General features: G+C 47.8%; 1 protein-coding gene across 1 annotated transcript; it reads left to right on the forward strand.

Annotated features, from left to right (window-relative positions):
• Nucleotides 1–467: 467 nt before the first annotated feature.
• On the forward strand, nt 468–20,530 carry SPG21 (SPG21 abhydrolase domain containing, maspardin). Its single transcript, XM_078880769.1, has 9 exons — nt 468–598; nt 5,698–5,785; nt 8,223–8,384; nt 9,998–10,078; nt 10,649–10,794; nt 11,900–12,008; nt 14,816–14,923; nt 16,213–16,353; nt 17,715–20,530. Exons 2-9 carry the CDS (start codon nt 5,723–5,725, stop codon nt 17,868–17,870), a joined length of 966 nt encoding a protein of 321 aa, XP_078736895.1. The 5' UTR covers nt 468–598; nt 5,698–5,722; the 3' UTR covers nt 17,871–20,530.
• The last annotated feature ends 10 nt before the right edge of the window (nt 20,531–20,540 follow it).

Raw genomic sequence — 20,540 nt, forward strand, 5'->3', positions numbered from 1 at the left:
CACCTGAAGAGGACCGCTTGTGTTGCGATCAAAACGTCGTTGGTTTTTTGCTTTTAATATAGATTTTTAGTTTTCTATCTACGTCACTTTACCGAAAAAAACAAGAATATGAATTCCTGCAGTCACGAAAGTTATAAGTCTAAATTTACCTTTCCTATACTTTGCACTCCTATCGTGTTTTTGTATCGTTTGTTAACGTTCTGACCCCGTACCCTACTGGACGTGTGTGAAAAAGAGCTTTATAGCTCATCGGATTTCTCCTCCTGCGGTATAAATAAATAAATAATCTGACCCCGGGGGGGGTCCCACTCACGAGACCCGATTCATCTTCCGGAAGATTCTTCCAGAAGCAGAAGAAGAGGTGTCCGTGGTTATTTTACACCCCTCACTCTCCAAGCACCGTCTTCTCATTCCGGCAGAGGCCGCTGGCGCGTCACGTGCCTCCACGGTGACGTCACCCGCCCGCCCGCCCGCCGTGTTCCGTGTTGGGGGCAGCTCGCGAGGAAAGTTTCTCCTCCTCCCGGCCTCTGGGGCCGTCGCTTCAGCGAGCCGCGCTTCGTCCCCCGGCGTCTTCGAGGGAGGGAGGGCGGCCACACGCGTGAGTCCATCGCGCCGCGTGGCCGGCGAGACCAAGTCTGGCCACAAACTTCCAAACTCTGCAAGAGTTTCGCGAGCGTCGGGCGCGGCTCCCGATGGGTTGCCAAGGCTAGCGGGCGGGAAGTGGGCTCGTGTCCCGCAGCGGTTCTAGGCGAGGCCGTGGCTCCGGCCTAGTCTGCCTCGGCGTCTCGCCTCTCGAGCGCGGCTTAATGCAGTCGTTGAGGGTGGCTGTGTTGTGAGGCGTTGCTCATTCTCACCCCATGGCATTGATGTTGACTGCGCAAGGCAAGGGAGAACAGGTTGGAGCAGATATACCAAGGGCCCTTGAGCAATTGCGAGATGTGTATAAATGTTATTGCAGTAAACAGCGTTGATGATTTTGCGTGGCGCTTGAACCGCAGTCGCACAACGCGACACCTTTTACTGCAGCATAGTTGGGGGCAAATAAACTTGTACAAGTGTTAAAAAAATAAACTCCACTGCTCGATCAAGGCATAGAGTAATAGTCCCTCGATAGGCGTATATGCGAAAAGCGAAGTTTCTGTATTGCCATTAATTTACAGAAAGCTAAACAAAATAAGGAAAATATATACACTGAAATGCATACATAATACATGTATCGATATACAGTACTATATAAATAATAATACAATTAACATAAATATAGATTCAGTACACCTTTTATTTACGTCAGTTTATTATAAGTGTTTAGTATAAAATATAGTTTAAGTAGACATTTTCTTTGTTTCCAATATTAATGGTAAGTTATGAAGTGTTTATCGTATGAAATGGTACGATTGTATAAATTATTAGATATACGTTTTAATATACTAAGCTCCAGGAACGCATCTACTTAATATATCTAGGACAGTATACGATCCTAAAGGTATTTTTTACAACGGAACATAGATGTTTCACTCTTTGGTGTCAGCTGAGATAACAGAACATCATAAAAACAAACCCCACTATTCCTAAGTACAGTATAACTGGGGAGTATTTTTTTTTATAAACTATACCACGTTTGACTTGGTTGTAATGGTCAGGTAAAGAAATCGTGAACACCAAAGCGTGTTTACAAATGGCCGAATCACTTGGGAATGTGCCCAAAATCTCGTCAGATCTCATCAGAAGCCCAAACCTGCACAGCGCTTGTGCGTGAGGGTGTTGTATATACAGTGGTACCTCGGTATACGACTGCTTTGGAATACGTTGAATTTAGTATACGTCGTGTTTTGACGAGAAAAAAATGTCTTGGGATACGACGCACTTGCTAGAACTTGTATGGGTCGGGATGAGTCACCGCGTACCCGCGTATACCCCGTTCACGACTGAAAACAAAGCGCCGCTCCTCAGTCTGCCTGTCAAGTAGATCTCGTTCAGTGCACAACCCTTGCTATAACTCTCTGGGAATTTTCACGAGTTTTTTTTGTCATTTTAACGTTAATTCTTTTGCGAATTTCAATTTATTTAAATTTATTTATGCATTTATTTTAATTTATGTATGCATTTTAGTAATAAGTAGTGTAAATTATTTTATACAACCCCATTAATGTATAATATGCCATATAAAATATAATTTCTTATACTCTGGAACGGATTATTTCCTTTCTTTTTATTTCTTATGGGAAAACTTAGTTTGGTTTCCGTCATTTTCGGTATAAGTCCTACCTTCTGGAACGAATTAACAACGTATACCGAGGTACCACTCTATTGGGTCTTGTAAAATTATAAAAAATTCAATTGAAATAAAAAAGTGTAATTTTCCGAAATTATGTCAAATTATGTAATTATGCAAATTATTTGATGTTATTTAGGAAGGTGTAATTGTATCAAGCTATGCAAGTGTATGTGATTATGCTAATGTATGTAATTATGATAATTGAGGCTCTGCATCATTGTCTAGGGTTGCATTATCAATCAGGATAATACAATGATTCTCGCTTTAACTTTTACTGACTATGTTTTGGTGTTTTTGTCAGGTCTCAAAATTCAGATCTCTCCACAGGATACAGTTCTTATAATTAAGATTATTATGCATGAACTTAGGAAGGCACCACTCAGACTCTTCTCTGTTTAGCAACTTTAATCTCTAAAACATTCTAACAAGCAAACACTTATGCTCGGAATTGTCAACACAGTTCTCCTCGAGATGTCCTACTCATTTATCCGTACAAATAACCCTCAATGGTTACATTTGTTAACTGGGTAACAGAACAATCGGTTAATTCCTCAGAGTAAAGCGAGCATACACGGCGATGGGAAAAATTCCTTAAAAATGAATGTGACAATATTCATACGAACAGTAATAAAGAAACATGTCCCAAAAGCAAAAGTTGACCTCAATTCATTGATAAGATTATGCAATTAACGAAAACGAATGACTAAAATACTTCTAAACAATCGTATTCATGTAACTCAACGTGCAGCAATGCTTTTCACGATCAGCTGATATTTAACACACCACCTTGGAATGGCAGACCTTCTTGAAACACAAAGATAACTTTTTAGAACAATCTTATTAGTCCCGATATGCGTGTTGTGTGTCTTCTTTGCCACTTGTTGACTTGGCGGCTTACGCGATACGGCGTTCCTTGTGCTGAAAATACCTCGGGTTCCCAGCAGGGCCGCTAGGACGGTATATGTGTGTGTGTATTAAACACACGGTGCTTTTGCCTGCGCCAACACTCTTCCTCTTGGCGTTGCAGCTCTCTCCACTGCTGGTTGAGTTGGCGCGATGCTCGCCGTCGGCGGTGCGCAATGATTCCGTCGTCAGATAGTGCTCGCAGCTCGTCCGCTGGTCGCCGTTCCTCACTCTTGTCTTGGTTACCAGCTGGGGCTTGTCGGTGTGTGTGTGGGTCGAACCCACGGCGCTCTCGCCGGCGCTCTCCTATTCTTCACGGGCGGCTGGTCAGGCTCATTCCCCTGCTCCGTGCTCTCTCCTTGCTCTCTCCATGCTCTTGGCCTTTGCATGCAGCGGCCAGCTTCACACTGGCACCCGCTGGTGCCTCTCCCGCCCTCCTTCAGGGCTGCGCTGCCTCAGGCTCTTTCATTGCTCCGTTCTCTCTCCTTTGGCGGGCAGCTGCCAGTTTCGCGCTGGCATTCAGTGTTGCCTCTCCCACCCTTCCTTCAGGGCTTCGCCTTGTCGTTGCTCAACTTTCGTGCTCTTTGCCCTTCTTCCAAGAGGGCTCTTGCTGTGAGCTGCTCGTCGCTGGCTGGATCACTCACTCTCAAAACTTGTAAATTGTTCGGCGTGGGGAATTATGCAGCAGTGGTTGGACAAAGGACTAAGTTATATTTGTCGTAATGTTTTGCAAACTCAACAGTGGATCTGCATTTTGTTGGTCAATGTTGTTGGTCTGGAAAGCCAATAGAGTGATGGGCGAAACATGCTTTAATTATGTGGAGATACATATATAAATGAATCTACTGCACTCTATACGATTTTATCCATAATGGCAATGCTTAGTGAGTTTGTGTACCGTTTTATTTCTCGGAGTGCTCTTGCCAATAACATCAGAACCCAGCCGCATTTGATGATGAGACACAGAAGGCTGAAACCAGTCCAGAGTTTGCTTGTTTAATATGCTGCTTGTGATAATAATATTGCTATTGAAAGCCTTAGAGGTTGTAGAGACAGAATGGAGTTCCGCTTCATTGTGAATGTTGTGGATCAATGCCACAGCTTTAAACGCAAGCCTCTCTGGCTCCGGAGCTCAACTTTGATCCCCACAACAGGCTGGGTCCTGGCGATCCCAATCCTGATCCCCAGCCAGTACCTCTCCTCACCGTGGACACAAGGAAGAAGCAGTGGGGTAGCGAGTGAGTGTGCAGGTAGTGCGACTGCACCAGGCCCGCCACCTGAGGAACCCAGTCGCCAGGTTACAAAAGTAGAGGTCTCCCAATTGAAATTAATTGATCGATATTTTATGTGTCAACATCACCCTCAACAAGGTAGGCACCAGTCCATATTACAGCAGAACGGGGAATGGTACAGGGGGCATATGAAACCCGTCATGACCTCAGTGGCTAACACAGACTGAGCAAAGTGGATTGCAACCGTGCAAGGAATGAAATGCAAACGTGCACAATGAATACCATAAGAGAAAAAAATATTCAATAAAATAAAGAATAAGTTAAAAAACTTTTTTTTCCCTTACATTTTATGGGAAGGCAAGTCTTGCACAAAAACCCATGCTGAACATTGATTCACAAATTTTGGTGGTTTTTGCACAGATTGCTTTGGGCTTAATTGTTATACAGTCTGTTCTGCTATAACGCCGTGGTACTAGTTGTGTTCTTGAAGAACACCGCATTATGGAATAATCGCGTTGTAATAAATAATATAAAATATAGGGTAAAGCACAGTCCGCGATAACATGTGAGATGCGTACGTAGGCTGAGCATAGACTGAGCGGCGTGAGTAGCATCTAGAAGTGTCCACCAGCATCCTAACGCCTTGTGTGATGCTACACCAAGGTAGCCGTACAACCGCTTATTCCTACTCGCGCAACGTAGTTCTGCCCACTCGATCGCGTTAGATCCAATTCACATCCGCATAAAAGTGTTCCCTAATGCATCAATCGCGTTATGTCCAACTTGCGTTATGAAAACACTCAGTCTTTCTCATCCCCTATATCACTCTGCTATGAAGAAGAGCCAATGCCCAAAAAGTATATTATAGATCGTATTCTTCTTCAGGTCAGTGTTATTGACAGATGTGTTCAGTTTGTGCACTAACGCCAACGCAGCATGACAAATTATTTTAACGCAACCGGTAGAGTGTCGACCCCTCCTGGCCCCAACCAATCATAGCCTCGTAGCAAAATTTATCTCGCAGTGAAAAATTGCTGACACCGCTTCTCTAAGTAAAAACAACTGGAAGCGCCAATTTTATCTTGGTTACAGGGAACATCTCAGGCCCACGGGGCCTGAGAACGCGGCAGCTCTAGAGAAGGACCCACTGTGTGTGTGTGTGATTGCACTCTGCCCTGACCGATGCATTATGGAAGCTACGTGTGTGTGCGTGCTGCGCTGGGCGCTATGTTTGCTGCTGTGTTGACACAAGCGATTTTATTGTATCACCCTCGTGCCATTCCACAGCTGGGCAAGGAAAGAGCGCCGAGCCATGGGTACAATCAAGCACTCGCCCGAGTACAACTGGTTCCGGAGCTCCGTGTCACTCAAGCGGGTGGGTTCACATTCACGGTTTGTGTTCAGTAGGATTGACCATTGACCTCCCGATACCGCGGTTGAAACAACGGTAAGTTGGAAGATCCCTGACGCGGTTGTCTGGTGGCTCGACCGCCTGAATGCAAAATTGTAGTTGTTGCTCTGCATCTACCTCCGCCGTATGAAAGAAGTTGAATCAATGGCCAAGTCTCTGAAATCACCTCTCACTCCCTCGCACCCCCTACCATACAGCGTAAATGGCTTCATCAAAGTTGATTTGTGTCGGTACTGCCACCGCTTCCGAGACCTCTGCCCAGCTTGGAAAGAGTAGGCCAAAATGACATCTAGACGTGCTGTTTAGCGCTCCCTCTAGCAGAGGCCCTTTTGCCAGTGGAGGCATGAGCAAGACAATTGCAGGGCTGTGCCTTTTACCTTCAGTATTCAAATAAATCGTCGGTGAAACATCCGACTACTTGAATATCTGAAACAGGTTGGGTGGGGGGGATCCGTCTAACAAAGAGGGGAGCATGTAAGGGACCCCCGTTTGTTCAGTGTAAGAGGTGACTGCGAGGACTCGGTTGATATTCACAATTCACCGAGTGTAGCCATTTAAGTAAATGGGTAGCGCTACAGTTTTGCTTAGATAGGGTGGGACCAGAAATTGACGCAGAGGGTCATGGCCAGGAGTCGGCAACCAAAATAAGAAGAGCCGTTTTTTTTTATTCGGTACAAAACTATTTCAAGAGCCGTAATGCGTGTGAACACGAGACGGTGGTCCTTAATAAATAACGTCACGGAACAGTCCTGAAAGAGCCGCGTGCGGCTCCCAAGCCGCAGGTTGCTGACCCCTGGTCATGGCCACTAGCAGGGTGAGGAAGATCCGGACTTTATTTCACATGGCCTATGGCCATATGATGCCTACTACTTGGAAATGGCCCGCAAACAACATTTATTAATCACTGCAAGCATCTTAGCCCCACTCGAGATGGCTCAACACTGTTTCTAAGTACAACACACCGAGCCACGTCTTGTCTTTCATGTGGTTCTGAGCGCACAGTGTGTACAGTCCTAGGTTAAGCAAAGAAGTGTCAAAGGAATGTGAGAGTTCTAGTCAGTCCTGAATAAGAAATAAGGTTTTCCTGAATTATGAGTTGAGTATTGAGTTTCTGTCGAGGACGCCAGGGCATGCTCAATTAGCGGAGAGCGTGCACTACTGTGCAGAGAGCAACTCAACAAGTTTAAAAAGAGGAAGTAGAGCGGGAGGGAAAGAGAAAGTGAGAGAGAAAATAATTGAGAGAGAGAAGGGGGAATGAGACACGGGAGAGAGAAGGGTGAGAGATTTAGAGAGTGAGAGTTGTATCAGTCATGTGCCACCACGCGGAATGCTGAGCAGGCGGGGGGGGGGGGCTGCAATGCGGCCTTGGCGTTGAAGGGTCACGAGTTTGACACCGCGTGCAGTCACACCGAGTCTTGTGAATCCGTGTAACTGCCGGGCGATGATTCATTGATTGAAATTCCTTCATCCACGAACGGTAATCATCACCATTGTCATCCCTCACATAACCACAAAGGTCATGGGTGCCACTGATGAGTGCCAATTGTCTCCACTTACCACTCGCTCATCACCTGCGAGCGTGATTGTGGCACGTGTGGTTAACTTGTAGTTTACCATGTGGTTACCGCGTGGTTGGGATGCACTTTGCCTTGTGCTTGGGGTATAGTTACTACTATACTAAAGTTAACTATTTATTTTACCTGGTAAGGCCACTGAGCTGCTATATAGCTCTTTTTCAGAAGCGACCTGGCCACAAATGATAGCTCCGTGAAGTAACTTATCACATGTGCTTTTTGAATGGCAGCCAAATACCCTAAATGCATGTTTCTAAATGTGGAGGGAAAAACCAGGGGGCCCAGAGAAATATCCACGTGACCACGGGGAGAACATGCAAACTCCAAATATACAGCAGGCATCAGGGTCGGGATCGAATCTGCAAGCTCCTGCATACCAGGCGAGGGAGTTAACATATCATCATCGGAGCACCTCTTGCGGTTGAATGCGTGGTTGGCATGCCGGTGTGGTCACCGTGCGGCTGCCCTATGGTGGTCTTGCAGCGTGTGCTTCGTGGCGTGGTGTGCAAGTGGGGAGCGGTAGTGTAGTGGTACGTGCGCTGCGCTACAAACCCGGCGACCCAAGTTCGATTCCCGCTCACGGCCAACACCAGTGACGATTATCTGAACCTGTCCTGGGCCTCCCCTAGGTTGACTCGGCCTCAAACGAGTACCTGGTGGGGTGTGTAAACATCGCGACTAGGGAGAGACAGAGGCGGCTGGGTGTGGTGCTGGCCACCCACTCCCTTCGTGTGCCCAGACGACTTTCATAGGTGCTGTTCACTAACAGAACTTGCCCTAACGGTTTGTTACAGGCTATAAGGGGGTTCTTTGACTTTGGTGTGCAGGTGATAGTGGACGAGGACGACACGAAGGTGTGGTCGCTGTACGAGGCCGGCCCGCGGCACGTGCGCTGCCCCATCGTCATGCTGCCGCCGGTGAGCGGCACGGCCGACGTCTACTTCCAGCAGATGCAGGCGCTCAGCGGCCAGGGCTACCGCGTGATCTCGGTGAGCGTCGTCACATCTTCATCCCCATCATCATCATTCACTATTACCATCATCATAACCATCATAATTACCATCACTTACCGTCATCATTATTACCATCATCGGTGCAGGGGCACCATGTCGTATCGTCACGTATTTATTCATAATTTATTTTCCTTGTAACGTGCCACGCGATGCTCGCTCACTCTTGAAGAGAGAGAGAGAATTGAGTGGCGCGACGAGGAACCACGGGAAAGGTAGCCACATAGTGAGCCAGTGCGAATTTCCCTCCCAATATCTCCAGTCCTCTATATTATTCATATTATTTCCACCAATTAATGAGCATCACTCTATCCAAATACAGATGGGACAGATCTGAGTCCACATTTGCTGTCCTGCATTTTCCTGGCAACGCCAGGGTATTGCACCTCCTTCAAACCCACGAGAAGGGAATTTGGCAACATTTGTGTGATCATCATGGGACCTCCTTTGCCAGTACCAAAATATGAGAATAGGTTTTCCCCTTTTTTCTGGCAACAAAATAGGTGTAAAGATGTTAAAACACCAAACTAAAACCTTTTACAAGGAATCATGTCTGCATTAACCACAATGCTTGTGGTCAGAATGAAAAACAAAACATACTCTGATAATATATGTGTAGGGGTGTTACGGGAGGGCGAACAAACACACAAGGGGTGGTTATGCCCGCACGCGGAAGGATGCTTACATCCACGTCCGCATCGTTTAGCCTGTGGGGCTGTAACGGCGCTGTGATCCCCCACAGCCCCACCCCTCGGTGGGGGAGTTGCTATATAAGGCGGTGAGCCGGTGGGCTCGGGGTTCAGTATTCAGCTTAACCAGTGAAGAGCGAAGACCGGCTAGATAGGCCCTGGGACTCCCCTGGATCGCTGTCCTTCTAAGGACCGACCAGGGCAAGCCAGTGGCGTGGCCCCGAGAGCCCAGAGCCGATGCTCTTGTAAGAGCCGGTCTGGTGGCTAAGGGTGCCGTGATCCCAGCTTGGCCAGAGCTGGATCAGCTAGTCTCCCCTAGCTCTCGAGTGGAGGACCTGGGAGCAGGCTAGCCGGGCTAGTGTTAGTGGGGTCTCCCTGTTAGACGGGTGAAGGGCCGTTACCCCTTCAAGTGTTGTATACATTGGCCTGTGCTGAGTGTAACGTTATAATAAATAAGTGTGCCTCCGACTACATCGTCTACGTCTCATTGAACCTACTACATATGCATTGTCTTTGAAACTGATTGGTCCACACCAGAGATAGCTTTCTTTTGAGCCTAGTCTCAAAACGGTGTTAGACCAGATATGTTTTGCTGTTGTCTTGTACAGCGTTGTGAGATGCAGTTTTGCATGAACAACGCCATATAAAAAGGAATTATCACCATACCACATCATATCGGTGAGCATCACATCATCACATCATCACATCATCACATCATCATTGCCATCATCAGCAGGCAGGGTTACTGAACTGTGATCTTAGTTCGAGTCGCATCATCACCACTCATCATCTTATAAACTTTACCATCATCACAATCATCATACTCTACTCGACTAATCATCCCTGCTGTGCACGGGAGCTTTATGGACACTGTGTGACCGCTGTTTTGTGTGTCTTGTGTAGCTTCAGTACCCGGTCTATTGGAACGTGGAAGAGTTCTGCGAGGGCTTACGTAAGCTGCTGGACAGCCTACAGCTGGACAAGGTGCGTTGCCACCTGACCACCTTGTCTCCTTACCTTCCCGTTATTATGACACTTGTTTACCCAGGAAAGCCTCACTGAGTCTCATGACCCTTTCAGGAGGGTCCTGCCAAGTTTTCGCAGTAGGGTGGCGATGATTGCTGCTGCTGTGTTGATTCAAAGTAATTTGTAGGCGCAGTTTTTTCAGATTTAGAAAAATGGACTGACACCAAACACACAATGGCCTCCTCTTGCAAATGAAGTCACACGATCTTGAATGTCCACTGCGATGCAGATGGCGCGTAGTATTGTTAATGTTGATACAGGGCGCAGTATCAATCAGGGTAGCCGCTGGGTTCGAATTTTTAACCTCTGTGAGAAGCGGCGAGCATGCTACTGTTGGGCCGCGTCACCGCCCCCGGTCGCCATCGGTCATCCTGGTTGGGCGTTACAACACACTGTAGCAGATTGTCGTCAAAATGCTCGCTTTGCCACTCGTGACTGACATTGCCCGTGAGTCCGACCGATGTAACTCAGAGGTTGGGGGTCTCTGGTTCACGCGGGGATGTGTGTGCTTACCGTACGTTGCTGCAGGTGCACTTATTCGGAGCGTCGCTCGGAGGGTTCCTGGCTCAGAAGTTCACCGAGCACACGAGCAAATCCCCCCGCGTGCATTCGCTCATCCTGTGCAACGCCTTCAGCGACACCTCCATCTTCCGGCAGCACTGGACCTCCACGAGGTGAGAGCACCATCGCCACGGTGACGATGCCCACTCGGGCAGTCTGTGCCCCCCCACCTCGTTAGGATGAGAATGCCGCAGCATTTTAAAGCGTCGTGCATCGTCGCGTCTTATCTCAAACACTGTTGCTCGGCTGGACAATCACCTGTGGCAGGCTGGCCAAGAGGACCCCAGGTGGCAACCATCCCTACGCTATCACAAGGTGTACCCAAGACTGGCCGGCAAGTGGGCATCAGTCTGTCAGTAGGGGGTGATGTTGCTCTGATTATTCCCAGCTAAGTAATCTGCGGATAATTATTATAATTTTGTAATATTTGGACCATATCGCCAGGACATGGCCAACTGCTGTTTTTGCAAATAACGTCTCGGGATGTATGCATGTTGAGCTAATCGGAGGTGCGGGGAAAGGACAACAAACTAAACACAAAAATCAGTTCTAAAGAAATTAGTTTTCAATCTAGATTTAAAAGCGCATAGCTCCAGTGACTTCCTAATATCAGAAGGAAGAGCGTTCCAGATGGCTGCAGAAGTGCATCCGAGAGCGCGCGATGCAGTGAAGCAGGGATCTTTAATGTCCAGATTCGGACAGATGCTACGGAGTATTTTTGGCTAACGTACCCGCCTTATTAACTGGGGTGGCCGTTAGGCTCGAGCCGGGGAAACCTGTGACAGGTGTTTGTACACACTTTCTTTTAACTCACTCTGGCTGTTGTTGTTGTCGTTGTTGTATCCTCAAATCTTGTAACTCAATCTTAACCCACTTCTCAATGTGGTATCGACTGCAAACTTGGTATACTTACATCATACTGAAGACAAAACTATATTCTATCATAAAAAATATAAAAAAGAATGTGTAAAAATATATATGTTATGTTTTGGCATGGGTCTAATTGTCCATGGTCAACTGACGTTGGCTGTTATTGGCCACGGTCCCTTACGTTGTGGCAAGCTTCAGGGCCACTTCCTGGAGTCGTGGAGTTCTGCCATTACTAGTACATTTCATAAAAGCGTGTTTAAAATTTTTTTTTTAAATATTACTTATTTAATGCCCGGACCACTGTGGTCCTATCCCCCTGCTCTGTTTTTGCCGGCGCTGTCTTCACAGTTTCTGGCTCATGCCGGCGTTTGCGCTGAAGAAGCTGGTGATGTCCAATTTTGCTGCGGGACGCGTGGACGGCCAGATGGCGGACGCCATTGACTTCATGGTGGACAGGGTGGGCCCCCCACGCCTCCTCACAGTCGCTCCGCACCCGGCCAGGCCCTCGTCCGCCCCACAGAGTCAGAATGTTTATTTATACTGGAGGAATCCGATGAGCTATCAAGCCTCTTTTTCACACATGTCCAATAGTTTTCACACATGTCCAGTAGATGTCCACTCGTCAAGTTCCACTTTAAAACCTTTTGGTTTAATACGGCCTTTTAATCGAGTTCACCTTGGTTTGGGTGTGCTATGTGTCTCACGAAGGAGCAAGACACAGAGGAGAGGCTAGGCAGTCGACACTCAGCCCATCATCCCCCCAGGGTCGATAAAATAAAAGTACCACTTTTCTGAGCAAGTCAACTGTGGTTGCCCTTTAGATGGGAGATAAAACTCAACACGCTCGTCATTAATAGTGGCTCTGAAATGAAAATATAGAATAGGCTACTTGTTGGGCAATGGCCCTCCATACCACATACATCATTTTGTATGCCCTTGCCCCCGTCATAGGAATGTGGATTCTCCACTACTGGCTCTATAGGGCTGTGAATACGAGATGAGCTCCAGTGAGCAGGAATCACTCTGACTTCGCCGAGGATTGAGGAAGGTTACACTGCCGAGTGTCACGGAGACTTTATCGATTCGCCGCTCTGTTTTTGTGCAGCAAATCAATAACGGCTGCTTCGAGTCAATTATCATTCCACTAGTTTACCCAGGAAAGCATCACTGAGTATCAGGATTTTTTGTCAGGGTAATGATTGCCATTGTGTAGATTTCAATTGAGTCAGGTCCTATATTTGCATTGGGGATGGGCGTTTCTGGAAAACGCGACATAAGTTGTAACAACGTAAACAGAAGCCTATCTTTACTACCATTTACTTAATGGTATAAATTTAGGTTTATGTTCCTGGGTGTAATTTTTTTGGTCGAAATTTACAGGAAACTAAAATATCTAAATAAGTACCAAAAAAAATAAAAGAACTAAAGATAACCCAAAAAGTTGTATAACTACTTTAAATAAACAATGTTATAATACAGAAGATTGCATTTCGAGGCCACTCCCCGTATTTTGGTGAAGACGTAGTTGAGGAGTTGGTTACTACGGCGACGTCACCAGCGCTGAGGCTGGAGCACCCGCTCGGGGTGCCGTGGCGTGGTGTCGTGGCGTAGCGCCGTGTCGTTACGTACGCTGCCCAGATGACTTCGTGAATCGAGGCGCCGTTACAGTGAGGCAGCGCAAGTGTGGCATACATGCGGGGACTTACCGTAATACGCGGTGTCATTTTTTCTAATGACCAGTGTGAGGCAGGCGGCAGATAGTAATATCATTCTCTTAGATTTTTTCGGTAAAGTCACGTAGGGGAAAATAATTAAATAATATTGATCATCGAAATAATAATAGAAATAAAATAATAAATCACGACGTTTCAGAGGCAACACAAGCTTCCTTCATCAGGTGTAATAATGTCCCATCACAAATAACTCTCACTACAGTTATTGCCTTTTTACACCTGATGAAGGTAGCTTGTGTTGCCTCCGAAACGTCGTGATTTTTAATTTTATTTCTATTACAATTTCTACCAATTTATTTATTTATTATTATTTTTTACCTACGTGACTTTACCGAAAAAACCTAAGAGTGAATCCTTGCAGTCACGAAAGCTTCAAATCTAGAAGTAATATCATTACGGATATTACACCCGCAGAACATCTGCAACAAGCGCTGAATGTGCTGTATTTTACTAGCTAAGGCCCACTGAGCTATGCAGCTCTTTTTCAGAAGCGACCTGGCCACAAATGATAGCTCAACGTGTTGTGGCTTATCATCATGGAAATTTATACCACGAGGCCACATCACGGCCCCATGTGTTGCGTATATGTGTGGTTGATGAGTATGTATAGTAAATGTGTCTGTGTGTGGTTGATTTGCATGTGTAGTTGATGTGTATATGTGTGGTTGATGTGTTCTGTATATATATGTGTTGCGTATGTTATTTATGTATGGGTGTTTATGTATTAGGGTGCCACTCACTATTCATTTGGAAAACGGAGGATTCACTTTTTCTAGATCTCACCCTTCTCTCAATGTTGTTACCTTTGGTATAAAAGTCAACGGCTGGGAATCTCATTCTACTCCGTTCATATTTACAAGTGGCTCAGGATGCCCTTTTCTCCTGTTCTGCTCTTGTGCCGCTACTCTTGACTGCATTGGCTCTGATGCAATGTTCAGCTCCGTCAAGCAACCGAAGGATTGTCTCAGCTTAGTGTTTTTAGTTTAAAAGTGAATGAATAGGGTCAGGATGAGGGGTGACCTTGAAAATAACAAACTTGGATGTTGAGTGGCATCCTCGACTGTATGGTACGTATACGTACGTATTATATTTGCATATGTTGTATGCGTGTTGCGTCTGTGTGGTTGATGTTACGGATTGGTTGCTTGTTATTACTTAAATCAAAAATTATTTTAGGAAACCTCTCCAGGTATTTGCTTATTTTCCTTGTGTAAATGACACTATACTCTTTAGTTCTTTCGGTAAAGTCATGTAGGTAGAAATAAAATACGTGACTTTACTGAAAGAACCAAAGAGTATGCATTCCTGCAGTCACGAAAGCTTCAAATAAAGATTAAATCACACTAGGTTATAGATGGCTGCATTTTGGTGTTCATATTATTACTGTAACCTCAGTCGTTAAACGCTGGACCTCCCTCTTGGATGAGTGTCACCTTGTGAAGCGCTTTGCCATGGTGATCATTATGTTTGAATGCTGTATGAGATGAAGTTATGTTGAATTAAACGCATATTGCATACACGTGCGGTGCAGATAGAGAGCCTGAGCCAGGCCGAGCTCGCCTCTCGTCTCACCCTCAACTGCCAGAAGTCATACGTGGAGCCGCAGAAGCTGAAGGACGTGGCCATCACGCTAATGGACGTGAGTCCTCAATCTTTCCGACATTGTTGCCATTTGACAATTCGTTCCTTTGTGGCCGTGTGTTTCAACGACTGTGTAAAGTGTAAAAATAAATAAATCCAATGACAACCACGGGGCAATGCCCACGTGACTGCCCTGGTGTCTGCCAGTCCCGGCGGCTCGTCATCGTGAGACATGGCGTCACGTGATAGGCGGAATGTGAAGGCCTTGACTATTGTTATTGGTTGGCCACACTGGTGCACGGGAAGCATGCAGCTCCAGGGCAGGTCAGGTGCAGATTGATAGAGATGCAGATAATGAAAAAAATGTGAAACAAACTTTTGTTTAAACAGGAAAAAAATAATCTGTGGAAACAGGATCAGCCTGGGCCACTCTCCCCTGGTAGCGGAGCCAGGCATGAGTACTCCTGGTGCACTGCCGCAGATTTCAACACAATTTCTTTCTTAAACAGGGAAAATTCGTAAAAAGATTTACGTCCCGTGGGTATCATGGTAAGCATTCATATCGTATTGCCTATCATGAACATTTTAATATGTATCGTGAAAAAATTATAAAACTAACATGGGTAAGAATATTGTGTCAGAAAACGTGATATTGCCACAATCCTAATATCACATCTCCATGCATTCCGTCCAGTCTCTTTCATTGAACCGCTGTCTATAGAGTCCCCCTTCAGATCAGATACCCACGAGTCACGTGCAAGGCAGGTTGGAACAAGCTTGTGTGTTATGGGGCTTAGGTCACGTTCATCGTGTCATCTTCACGTCTCAACCTGGCTCCGATTTCAAACGGCGAGCCGCAAATCCACTTGGTTCCAACACATATTGCGGGTCACCCACGGGTGCGTGCCAGTATCCGACCCGATGTACGAATCGACCACTTTCTAATAAAGCTAATGGATCATCTTGGTGTGTATCTTCGTTCAGACTCGTTCGTTTTGCTTTGTTACAGTCGTCATCGCGCTTTTGTCTTTGGTGGGCAGTAGTCATCGTCACGTGGGATTATTTTTCATCGACTCATCATGGTCATCGTGAACTAAAGTCAAATAAAAACTCTACATTGACGGAATATTTGGGCCACTAATTTCGTCGTGCACAACGTGAACTCCAGCGTCGGGGCGGCCCTGCCGTTCAAACGGCAAAGGCTACCTCGCCGCATCCGCCATGGTCCCACACAATTGCCAGCCACGCCGGCGCAACCCGGCACCACCAGCTTGGCTTGACGAGCCCTTTGCTTTGGCAATTCGATTGACGTGATGAACCCTGACCCCCCCCCCCCCCCCCCCGTAGGTATTTGACGAGAGCGCGCTGACCTCCTCGGCGAAGGAGGACATGTACAAGCTGTACCCTACAGCCAAGCGAGCACACCTCAAAACGGGCGGCAACTTCCCCTACTTGTGCCGCTGTGCCGAGGTCATCCTGCACATCCAGGTGGGCCGGGTCATGTGCCGGGGGTCGGGTGGTTTGTCGCCGGTGACAGGGTGGAAATGAATGAGAGTCATTTTAAGCGTACGTTCCGGACGCGTTGCATACGGGGGTTTTGCTTTCGAACATCTCCCCCCCCCCCCCCTACATTCAATCGCGATTCAAAGTGCTGACATCCGCGGTGACAGTGAAAGACGTCGGCAATCGCCAGCGTGAAGTGGCGTTTTACTTTGGTGTCGCGTGGCAATTTGTAATTTGGATAGAAATGAGACGTCCACCTTTCTTTAATTTGTGGTGATTGACTGTTTTGGTTGACTTGTGGTCAGTGGCGAAGCCAGGATCTTCAGGTAGGGGGGGGGGCAACCCCTCCAGCAATGGAAAATTATAGGAGTTGTAAATAAGCACTTGTCCCTTGCTTGTTATTCGACGCGTGTACGGCGATGGCACAGCCATCGATCGAGAGTCGAATTCGAACCGTGTGATCGGCATCGCGCTCGCTGAAGGTGAATGCCTTCAGGGAAGTCGTGTACTGTATACGCAACTGCGCACAATTCTGTGAGTCGCTAATAACCGCTTTGCCGTTACTTATTGCCAATTATGGACTGAGACTATTGTCTTATCATCTCATAGAGTCCCTGGCACATAATATGCTACACAGTGGCAGTGGGGGTCGCAAAATGCCGATTTATTACTAATCAACCTCAATGATCCGATCGAAATTAGGGATTTCGATCGGATCATTGGGGGGGCATGTGCCACCCCCCCCACTGGCTCCGCCAGTGCTTCCGGTTGACACCATGTTGGTTGGCTGTGTGATCGTTGACCGCGTATTATTTAACCGAGCTCGTTGATTGTGCAACTATGCTGATTGGCTGGGGGTTGCCTGCATGCTAATAGAGTGGATTAGCAAGTTGTGTATTGATCGATTCTTGTTATCCACTGTGTTGCCCGTGGTAGTTGACTATAGGTTGGTTGACTAATTCATAATCGATCTTTGGGTTAGGCCACATAAAATGATCGAGCCAAATTTGTGTCGTTAAGACCCTCCACCACCCATCATTCTGACGTAGTTTCATTTGAGACGTATCCAATTGCTACATCTGGCTTTAGGAATCGTTCTTGAACTCGCCGGTGGGCAAGCTGAAACGATCGTAATGCGTCGCGTTAAACCCTTGTTCACATGGCTACTTAATTTGTTTGGCTGTGTCAGGTGGTGGCGAGTCTTTGTGACACAAACCTTACCATGTCATTGCGTGGCCTACCACAAAAATCAGTTGTGAATCGTGATATTTGATGTGAGAACCTTCCTGTTGGCGACTACGTGAACTGAACTGACTGTTGCCGGTCGACCTCCGCGCGTCAACCAGATCCACCTGCGGCAGTTCCACGTGACGCCCTACGCCGCCATCGACCCGACCATGATCGACCGCGAGGAGCTGCAGGTGATGGAGACCGAGCAGCCTGCGCCGGCCGAGGGAGACGGCCCCACCGAGCCGGCCACAAGCCCTGATCCCGAACCTTGACCCCTGACCCCCTCGTACCACCTCCTCCACCTCCTAGTGTCCTCACCGGTGCCCGAGAGCCATGCAGTGGTGGCGAAAGTAAAACCTGGCTGGCAAACCCTCCTGCCCGCCCGCTCACGTTTGCCGACTGGAGGCTCCGAACCCTTTCGCTGCTTTCGGCCAGAGTGCTCGTATTCCCAGCGCAGTCGGGTAGGGGCGGAGGCGTGGGCTGATCCGTCCGTCCATTCAGCCAACCAGATCCTGGTCGCCAAGCGCCTCGGCGCCACCGTGATAGGGACTGCCGGGGCTGTCGCGCGGGCAAATGCAATGTCATGGTATCGCTTAGAGGTGTCTCCCCACGCTGCCACAGCCTCCCTATGCGGTACTTTGTTGGCATGGCTACGGGCGTGTGTCGGGGAAACCTGGCCACCGGGCCTGGTGAGAGGGTTGTCACTGGGCTGGGAGCACGGGGCTGTGGGTAAACGCGTGCGACGGCGGGGGGGGGGGGTAATCGGGCCGAGCCATACCGCCACTGCGACATCCCTGTCCCCCCCGGTGCAACGCACGGTACAAATGCCCCCATCGTGATGTTTTGGCACCATCTGCGACCACAGATTTTGCCGAAATTAGTGTCACGACCCGAGTTCCGGTGAGCGGTCCTGGTGCAGCGTTTCCGGGATGCCCTGTCTGCAATTATTTCTATTGTAATTTGCTGACTGTTAATTATACAATTGTTTTGTATGTAAAGAAAACTGATTATAGAAACTAGAACTTTTTAGGTTTTCATGAACCAATGTTTTGTCGGTGGTTGTCCTGGTGGGGTTTGTTTTGAAGTCCTTGAACCCGTTTGCAATGAATGGTAAAATTCCATCCCTGAATGCACCACATGTGTGGCTCGGAGCAATAACCATGAAGCGTTCCATATAGATTTTGTAAGGAAGGGCGTGTTTGTATAGAATTTCTGCACGGGAGTCGCCAAATCCCTGCATACGGTCTTATCATTTTCATTGCGCGCGGCGTTACGTGACTGCCCTTTGACTCATCGGCTAGGATCAATTCTTCAGCTCGCGATGGTGACAGTAAGAGCGTACATTATTTACAGTTCGGTGTGCATTGTACGCCGTTGCTCTGCGCAGACCGCGTGGCTATTAGAAGCGCGATGCGCGCCACATGGCTGCGGAGAATCTGTTCTCAAATCGCGATGCGTGCCCCGCGTCGCACGTGCAACGATCTGCTATCTTCTGCGATTCGGGCACGCCGTGTGAGATCTGTTCACGTGACCCCGCCAGCCATCTGCTGAGACACAAACATTTGTTAGAAGATTAAGAATCAATTCTTGAATCGCAATCGCTGACACCGAATCACGATCATCTACACAACTCTGAGAAAGGTGTGGGCACGTCATATACGGGGAGGGGGGGGGGTGCAGGAGCTGGGACGCTTTATCAGTTAGCCAATTCGTCGATTCAAAATGGTAAGCAACCACTTTAATTGTGGTCCATCACCCGAGCCCCTTGAAAATTGGTGGCCGCCCCCAAAAATCCCCTACAAGCGACGCCGATGACGTCACCAAGCCAATGTGGGCGCAGGTGAGAAGCATTTTTATCCCCAACTATTCTCGTGTTACCCAGGTTGGTCGAGTGATCGAACGTGAAGAATATGATAAGAAACCGGCTGTCGCTATACCGCCGTCTTAAAAGCTGCACTGGACTTGTAGTGGTGGTTAGTTCGTATTGGGGACTTATTGCCCAGGATAAAGACTGCAAGAGGGTTAATTAAATGCAGTGTCGTAGGTACTTCCGCTAAACCACTCCGGCTTCATCTGTGTAGTTGCTGCCAACCGAGACGTGTTGCGTCGCCAGCGCTCGCCTACGTCGCCGGGCTGGGTGCTGACAGATTATTGACCAGGTCCGCGCCCAGCCACATTCACCACAGCCGCGGCTTTCTATTACCGCTACTAGGGGCCTGGCTGAAGCAGGGCCCAGCCCGGCGACGTGGGCGAGTACTGGCGCCTCGATTGCTTGCACTCGCGCTGCCCTCGGTGTTGTCGGGTTGCCGGTTCGGCTGAGCAACGGCACGGGATTGAAGTTGGTACGGCGAGCGTTTTGTTAGCGTCAAAATGAGTGAAGCAAACATGTCGACTTAAGTGCATTTCTGTTTAATCTACGATGACAGCGCGATGATAACTCCGTCCACCCGCGAGTAGCGTGACTAGAGACTGCAGTGCACTGAGGAAGACCAAGCATGGCAATTGGCTATACATAAGTCTCGCAAGACTTAACTAGTTCACGGATCTGATGACCTGACATTTATCGGAAGGGGCGGAATTGTGTGTCCCCTTCCCGACATTTAACTCAAGAGGGACTCGATGTGTGACTGCACCGCCACGATACCCACAGGGGAGTCGTGGACCAGAGTGTGACTCACATACACGATGCTGACTACAACATCGCTCTGGCGGTGCGTGACGCACACCGGCGTTGCTGGGTGGGTGCCCATCGCCGCCCGAAGTCCGTCGTTCTGGCGTTCCCCTCGTTCCTGGTTTCCGACAACTGCGCAACACAGGCACAGTTCCGCGAGTGGCGTCTGATTCTTGGAGCTGCCGAAAATGTGAACGGCTTTGTCTACTGGATTTTAAATGCTATTTTAAATTAAATTTGTTAATAAAGGCATATTGTGCACTTCCTGGTG

Source organism: Lampetra fluviatilis, chromosome 59, assembly GCF_964198595.1.
Source record: "Lampetra fluviatilis chromosome 59, kcLamFluv1.1, whole genome shotgun sequence".
In the NCBI taxonomy this organism is placed as follows: domain Eukaryota; kingdom Metazoa; phylum Chordata; class Hyperoartia; order Petromyzontiformes; family Petromyzontidae; genus Lampetra; species Lampetra fluviatilis.